At 42.1% G+C, this 8,238-nt stretch overlaps 1 protein-coding gene across 1 annotated transcript; it reads right to left on the bottom strand.

The window, feature by feature from the left end:
- Positions 1-3,228: 3,228 nt before the first annotated feature.
- On the bottom strand, positions 3,229-8,027 carry LOC147442497 (cytochrome b561 and DOMON domain-containing protein At5g35735-like). The gene is made up of 4 exons (XM_086528658.1): positions 7,877-8,027; positions 6,871-7,589; positions 6,295-6,540; positions 3,229-3,690 (listed from the first exon to the last, which is right to left on the bottom strand). The coding sequence occupies exons 1-4, from the start codon at positions 7,938-7,940 to the stop codon at positions 3,370-3,372; spliced, it is 1,350 nt and encodes a 449-aa protein (XP_086384784.1). The 5' UTR covers positions 7,941-8,027; the 3' UTR covers positions 3,229-3,369.
- Positions 8,028-8,238: the final 211 nt, after the last annotated feature.

Raw genomic sequence — 8,238 nt, 5'->3', positions numbered from 1 at the left:
CTATAGCAACCAATATCATCCATGAAAACTCTGATGAACTTACCCAAGTATAGCCCGAACACCTTACTCATCCAATCTTGAAAGGTCGCATAAGCATTCACCAATCCAAAAGCCATCTTGCGATAGGCAAAGCATCCCCATGGATAAATGAAAGTGGTCTTCAATTGGTCCTCCAAGGCAATACCAATTTGAAAATATCATGAAAAGCCATCCATAATAGAAAATCACTCATGCCCTAGTACTTGATTTAAAATCGCATCCTGAAACGGCAAAGGATAGTGATTTTTCTCTGTAACAACATTTAATGGCTTATACTCCATACACACTCTCCACTTCCAATTCTTTTTTGGTGTAATGACGACATGTGAAACCCACTCATACTCTTTTACTGGATATATAATACTTGCCTCAAGTAGCTTGTCGATCTCCTGCCACAACCTCCTTCTAAATGTCTCTCAACCTCTTCAGCGTGTCTGCTCTTGGCTTGTACCCATCCTCGAGTAGAATCCGATGCTCCACCCCTTTAGCTCCTCAAAAATATTTATACTTCATGGAAAACAGATTGGGATAGGATGCACATAGCCTTGCTTTTCTTGTTTGGTTAGATCCTCACCTAGAATGCCTTCTACCTCTTTAACCTCTAGATTGCAAACTGAAACTTTCATACCTTCACTTGGCCTGGAGGGATCCACTGTGTCTCCAAAAAAAATTGTGTCCAACTTTAGCAAGTCTTCGTCGCTCTCTTCCTCTTCTTCAACACTAATAGAGCCTTCATCTTGTACTCGTAATTGGTACTCGAACCTCTTTTATCACTTTTTGTCTCCGGACGAAAGTGTCTCTTCCTAGTCTTCAAGTCAAGCACATTGTCTAGCATTCTCTCGGTCTAGCAATGCAAAGACCCCTTTTTCCCAATCTAGCTTAGCTCCAATCACCAATAAGTATGGCCTCCTCAAGATGACTAGGTAAGCATTCTCACGTGCTTTCATCACAAAGAAGTCAATGAGGCATGCAATTCCCATAAATTTTACCTTCACATCCTGAGCCACTCCCAAACATCTGGCTTTCGTATGGTTGGCCATTTTCATCCGCACATTGAACGTGACCACAACTTCGATACCTATGTCCTAGCAACCTATATCAACACACAAATATATGCTTGCACCTGCTTCTTCCTTTCAACGACGATATCCACCACCAGAAGCACATCCGTCGAGCTCTCTACCCTTAGAGCCGGATTCTGCACCGCACTCACATCACCTGTAGCACATGGAAGCCTCGTGATAACATTGGTAGATCACTACCTCCTCAACTTGGGGTTCAATGCAAGCAATTAGACCAAAGGTAATATTAGCCTTTTGATTTTGGACATCACTCACCAAATCATACTTTGGATGCAAACTACGTCCCAGGTGGAAATCCGTCTGCTTGATCTTTCGACGATGCCCTCTCTTACTCGACTTTGGCTGCTCTCTACCTTCATTCACTTCCTCTTTTCCCTTTCGAGCCATGGATTCCCGTTCAGACTTTGTATCCCTTTCGCCTCTTGCCCTTTTGTTTGCCAAAACATCTACATCTTGCTTACCCACTCCAATAATGTTAACTCTAAGTACAAGTCTTTTTCTTTTTGCCATACTCACGATTATGAGTGGAGAGAATTTATATTAACTTAAAAAGAATACAATTGCCCTCAAGCCACAACTAGTTTAGCCTCAAAGACCCGAAGTCTTAAGTTAAGACTTCTAGAGTTAAGACTTCTAGAGTCTTAAGTTAAGACTTCTAGACTTGATTAAGGTAACAAAATCTGGTCATTTGGGTGCACACCACAACGGCTTGGCTTTGGAACCTACGCCCTCCCAGGATCAGGTCATCAATAAAAAAGATAATCTTCCATGTCTTTCGTGTCCATTTGCAGAATTTAGCGGCTTATCCCTGCTAGGCAGGACACTTACTAAATAGATGTAGGAGGTCCTCAGAAGCCGATCTACAACCAGAGAAAATGTCAGTGCCTATCTCTCTAGTGCGAACCTCAAATCAATTTTTCTTTCAAATTTTGGTGAGTGGGGCAAACCAGTATGCTCTGTATACGAGCTCACTATAGGTATCCTAGGACTTGGGGAGCGAGAACACTCCATCTTTAGGCTAATGCAAAGTTTTCCACTCTATCTCTGACCCACGACGAGTGAAGGTGATGATGACAACACTTCCAAGAGTCTACTGATCAAAAGTCTTTTGTACAGACCCAAATTATGCTGAAGCGCTAAAAGCTTCACATCCTTCCCACATAGGTTTCCGTCATCCCAAAGGTGAGATATTTTAGAGATCCCTTTGTTTCTTACTTGTCGAGCAACTTCCCTCCAAAAGGGATTTGTGGCACACCCCCAAGTTTGGAGAGCCAGGGTGACCATTGGAGAGAGGATCCCTTGAAGTATTTGAACTTCTCCCTCCATTCTGAAGCTGCTTTGTTACACTTTTGAGCTAGTTCCCTTTGTTGTCGCCAAGCTTAAGGAATGTCCAAAGAGGAGCCAAAATCTTATCATGCACTGTGGTCTCCTTTCATGTACCCCCTTTAGAGTCAAGCTCTGCTTTGTTTATCATATCCCAGGCCATGACAGCCCATTATTGCTTTTGATCCGTCAACGAGATAACTAGTTTGGCGCACAATGCATGCAGCATTGGGTTAATGATTCCAATGTGGCTTTGATTCTTTGGTCTCGCTATTCATTCATATTTCCCCCATTGGCAAGGGTTGAAGAGCCCATTGTACAAGTCTTAAAGACTCTTAGTGATAGACGATGTGACATTTAACAACCTTTATTGTTCAAGTTAAAGAATGATGATGCAATGGCTACTGAAACTCAGCTAAAAGACAAACAAAAACATTTAAAAAACTCAAAAGGATTAGTTTAATTTGAAAAATTTGAAGCATTAGCTAGCATTTACAGTCGAATTCTATCAGTTTTCTTAAAGGCAAGCTTGGAAAATAGCCGGGATTTCAAAATTTTGGCGGGTTGAAATTACACTAAATCCCAGCCTTTTTTTCCCCGGAAAACAATGACCATTGGAGAAAACAACAAATTCCATGTTGCAAAATCCCACATAAATAAATCAAATTTGCAGCATTTGATAGCCAAAAATAAGATAAAATTCTTGGTTTTCTTCAAGGTAAGCTTGGAAAGTAGCAAGAATTTCAAAACTTTGGCCGGTTGAAATCGCACGATCCCACGAAAATAAATAAACATTTTTCATATTAAATCATGAATTTTATAGTAAAGCTTTTGTACAAATGACTATACTCAAGTAATCTCTTGTGCCATCAGTAGAAATGCCACAATAGCAGGTCTTACAAAAACAGGCCCAAAATTTTCTACTCTAAACATCTTGCCTATACCCATTTTCTACAGAGTGGACTCCACCAACATGACCCCCTGGTAGCTTGTCCTTTGCTTTCCTATTGTTATGGATGGTAAATGCCCAACTCGCGATCTCAAAACACACTGTAAGGACTCCAAGAGCTATCAATACGCCGACGTAAGCGCGACGCCACTTCCCCGGAGGAGAGAGAATGTCAAACCCATAAAAAATGTTAAGGATTCCTAGGATTAGAATGGTTGTTCCTAGGGTGTAGTGGTAGATGTTCCATACTTTCCTTATCTTGTGATCTTTCTTTGGCCTCAAGAGAAGAGCAGTCACCTGTACATGAAATGCAAAAATGGGTTAGATAAATTTACCACATGATACTTAGTAAAAAATATGATGTTCTTTGATAACAATCTAGAGGCTTGAATTTAAAAGGGGGTGTGTGTGCATGTGTATGTGTGTGTATGAGAGAGAGAGAGAGAGAGAGAGAGAGAGAGAGAGAGAGAGAGAATCTAAACCACATGATACTTAATAAAAATGATGCTCTTTGATAACAATCTAGAGACTCGAATTTGAAACAATGTGTGTGTGTGTGTGTCTATGCGTGCATGTGTGTGTATGAGAGAGAGAGAGAGAGAGAGAGAGAGAGAGAGAAGCTAAACCACATGATACTTGATAAAAATGATGCTCTTTGATAACAATCTAGAGCCTCGAATTTGAAACAATGTGTGTGTGTGTGTGTGTGTGTGTCTATGTGTGTATATGAGAGAGAGAGAGAGAGAGAGAGAGAGAGAGAATAAAATTTTCATGTCATCCGGAACAATTATATGGAAAGTTTCGAACTCAAGGCTGATACTTAGTGTTCGGGAAAAATCAATTTCACAAACATATAAAATTCCCTTTAAGATAGATTCAAAGATGGAATTTTGCAAAATAACCGGCATTTTTTGCAATTTAACTTTCATTTCATTTTATTTCCAAGCAGATTTTCTCCTTCTTCCCCTCTCTTCAACTGGCTACTTTGGTTTCTCAACCGGATCAAGGCTAAGCGAACACTGCTAATACTCCAAAAAGAGAGAGAGAGAGAGAGAGAGAGAGAGAGAGAGAGAGAGAGAGAGAGAGGGATTCAATATTTAACAATGATATCATTCAATAAATGATCTTAGGATAGAAAAATATTAGAGAGTGGACTATTGTCTAAAAGGACCAAGTAAATGTGGGTTCAGATTAGGCGGCGGAAGAGAAATGCAAAGGGGTGTCAATGTTCCATGGCAAAAATTGATTGGTTGAAGTTGAGGCTCTCTTCCGCCGGGCCCTCCATTTTTTTCCCAAACCAACCCCCCCCCCCCCCCCCCCCCCGCCCTCTTCACTTTTTCACTCTTCCTCCTCCACACTGTTCAAACTAGGCGACCGCACACTTGCGAAGGCTTGTTTCTTCTGCCGGTTCAATCTGAACCCAACCTGAGAAGGTGCCTCACTACCTTTGTGTTTGCCCCCTTTCTCAAGTTTTTAAAATGGTCCAAAGTCTTTTTAACATACTGTTTTGAGAAGTAACACAAATAATTGACAAGAGAAAAAGATATGACAACATATTATTCTCCCACCCACCACCAACCTTGCTTTTGAATCATTATGTTGGCCCACATGGGGAGCCCAAAGTTCAAACACTTCCTTTATTGAGTGATGGTGAAATCAACATGCCAAGTTGTTTTGCTGTTTCCAAGGGCATTTCTTGTTGTTAGGATCATAGGACTTTGATAAGAAATATACAAGGGATAGGCTTGAAAACCATTAATGTAAAAGGCATAAAGTGAATGAAAAAAGTTGAAATTTGAAGGACCCAAGGAGTATATTATAAGGAGAGTACATTTTATAAAAAAAACATAAAGTGATTAAAGAAGGTCCTAAGGAGTACTGAAGGGAGAGTACAGCAAAAAGGATCCCTACGAACCCTAGACACCAAAAGGAGGAACAAATATGCTAGCTTTAGATATGTTTTAAGCCTTTGAAATGTAGTAACTCCTCTCCACAACTATAAGCTATAGCACAAGACGTTTTGGACGAATTCTCACAATAATTTGACTTACCACAACATCATGAGCTTCTGCGAGGGAGGCGCCGCATACCTAGCTAGCTGCGATTGGGGGCAACGGACCACCGGCCCGGTGGGGGGGGCGGCGGACCACAGCTAGCTAGGTGTGCGGAGCCTCCCGAGCGGAAGCTCATGATGGTATGCACAGTATGAAAAACAGTGAGAAAAACTCCATATTCTTATATGAGAAAATTTCTAAATCTTCTTGTGTATAGGCTCCAAGGTTGCTTTTTAATGGGCATTTTACATGTTTTCGAGTAATTCGTCCGTCTTTAACATGGGTAAAAATGTCAGCTACCCTTCAAAAATACACTAAAATACCTAATAATCTATAAAATCTCTAGATTTTGACGGGCAAAGGTGCCCATCGCAAGCATCACAAATTGCAATGGGTCATAGTTAGACATGGGCACATACGATGCTGATCATAACAAATGCCAAAATCTGTTGAAGCACGTGTCATAAATTTCGGCGCATGGTGCGGGAATTAAAGCTACCTATGTCTCAAAAGTTGGTCAAATGGACAAAAAAAGTGTCTAAATAGTCACAATGGAGATCCCCTCGTCCTTCATGGTCCTTTCTCTAAATTAGAGAGATCTTTAGAGTCATGAAGATGTAATTTCCTCTCTAGGATGAAAAGGGAAAAGACCAAATTTGGTGGAAGAAGTGTCCACAACTGCCCATATCCTTACTTGCTTATAATTTTGTGTTATAATTTTCGAAAATGATTTATTAGACCCATGTTAAAACTTTGTGAGGTGTATTTGAGGATTTGTTTTTGTGAGAAAGTTTTTAATATTATGTTGAAATATAAAAAAGAAAATTGAGATGTTCAGGAGATGCACCTGTAATGTGGCGATGGTGAAGAGGGCGATGCCAACGTTGCGGTGCTTGTGGTAGACCACTCCAACGGAGTAGTCGCCCAGCCGAAGGCCGGTGGCCCAGCCGGCAACACCCAGAATGAAGCCGCTCATTTGCATAAACACATGCAGGTAGAACCACGTTGGGTCCGTGAAGCGCAGGTAACGCGCCGCCAGCACTCCGCACGGCAGCAAAATCCCCCAACCCACTGTGTTCAGCACTCCATGTCTCTGTTTTTCACCAAAACAAATTTAAAAAGAGGCAAAAGGCTCCCACTTAATTATGAATTTTAAGAGAGGAGAAATTTATTAAGCTGAGAGCCTAAATTCTGTTGATCCAGGCTTCTAGCCATGGAATAGCAAATGACTAATTTTTACATAAAATATTTAGCTTACTTCCTGGTTCAATCCTATTTATCAACTAAGGAAACAAAATAGAAAATATAATTGGACCTGTTAATAGCTTTCTAATTCCTTGGATCAGTCTTCTCAAAAACCCAAATGGGCAAGTAATTTTGTCCCCTACACACACAACCAAGAAAGAAATTCACATCTTCTTACATTTTTTAATGTCTGATGGGGGGATTGGAAGCCTGAGGTGGTTCCCACTCCAGATGCCATGTCGATGGTCTTGAGGCCGGAGAGATCCGTCTGCGTGAAAGCGTGTATACCAGGCTGGAAGTCCGACACCGTGCTACCCCGGTTCCATACATGATGCAGTGTCGTCGACTGATTGGCTTCAAGCTGGATTGACACTAGCATGTGAATAGAGGTTCCTGAAATCTGCACCTGCATGTCAAGCACATGCAAAGAGATAGGGGTGCACTTTAGGCCACTTTGCTTTGATGCCTCTGTAACATTATAGGTGAGAATCGTGCTGCCGTTCGAGGCGTCAAAGGCAATGAAGGCCTGCGTCCCGGCCATAGCTGGCGCAGAACCCAAGTTAATTCCCCATCCGACCCAACCGCCTGTTTGGGGCGCAACTCCTGAGAAGAGGACGTCCAATGTGCGGTTCGGCGAGTTGAGTGTCCATGCGATGGAGGCGTCTTGCACCGTCAGGGCGTCGCAATAGGTGAAGAGCTTGTCGGCGTTGTTGAATGTGAAGGATGTGGAGCAGCTCTGGGCAGCTGCATCCCCAAAGAGGAGAGCAGCACATAGTAGTGGGAGAAAGGTTAGTGGAAGCTTGAGTCTGGGGTGATTAAATCTGAAGGTTTCCATGGCTGGCAGACAGGAAAAGGGTTCAAAGGAGATGTGTTGCTTATGTTGAGGGTGCCAAGTACCTGCAGAGGCAAATTTTAATTAGGAAAGGTTTAGTAGGTGAGGCATGAAAAGGTGAAGAGAGTGAGTATGTAATGCAGCGAAGGAAGAAATATGGAGCAAAATGAGGCAAGGTGAGGGAGAGTAATAAGGATAGAGTAGAGGGTTTTAATAGGGAGCTCTCTCTCTCTCTCTCTCTCTCTCTCTCTCTACACACACACACTCTCTTCTCTCTCTCTCTCTCTCTCTCTCTCTAATTCCATACACACGTGACACACACACAAATACATACATCCACACGCGCACAGACCTTTGCAAGCGATCCACGTTGCCTCCCTTTTTTCCCCTCTTGCTTCTGCGCAGCGCTGCACCATTGATTTTAGGGTGTGCAGCACCTTTTATACACTTGGCAGCCGCGTTGTGATGAATTTTGGAGCATCGTGTTTTGCGGTCAAAGCAGAGAAGCCCACGCCCCCACCCCTAAGCTCGTTCTTCCCAGTCAAAATTAGAAATTCTCACCATTTTTATTATCAGCCTACTATGAATTTCTGTCCAATCATCTGACAGAAAATTCACTTTCCTAGTTTCTCAAGCTCTTCTAAATCCGAAGCCGGCAGTTGCCACGGTATTATCAGCCAAAAAAAACTTCCTATTTTCAATAGCTTTTGATTG

This window comes from Adiantum capillus-veneris, chromosome 14 (assembly GCF_014529385.1).
Source record: "Adiantum capillus-veneris isolate H3 chromosome 14, ASM1452938v2, whole genome shotgun sequence".
NCBI classification, from domain to species: domain Eukaryota; kingdom Viridiplantae; phylum Streptophyta; class Polypodiopsida; order Polypodiales; family Pteridaceae; genus Adiantum; species Adiantum capillus-veneris.
This window is presented reverse-complemented; position numbering and strand designations above follow the sequence as displayed.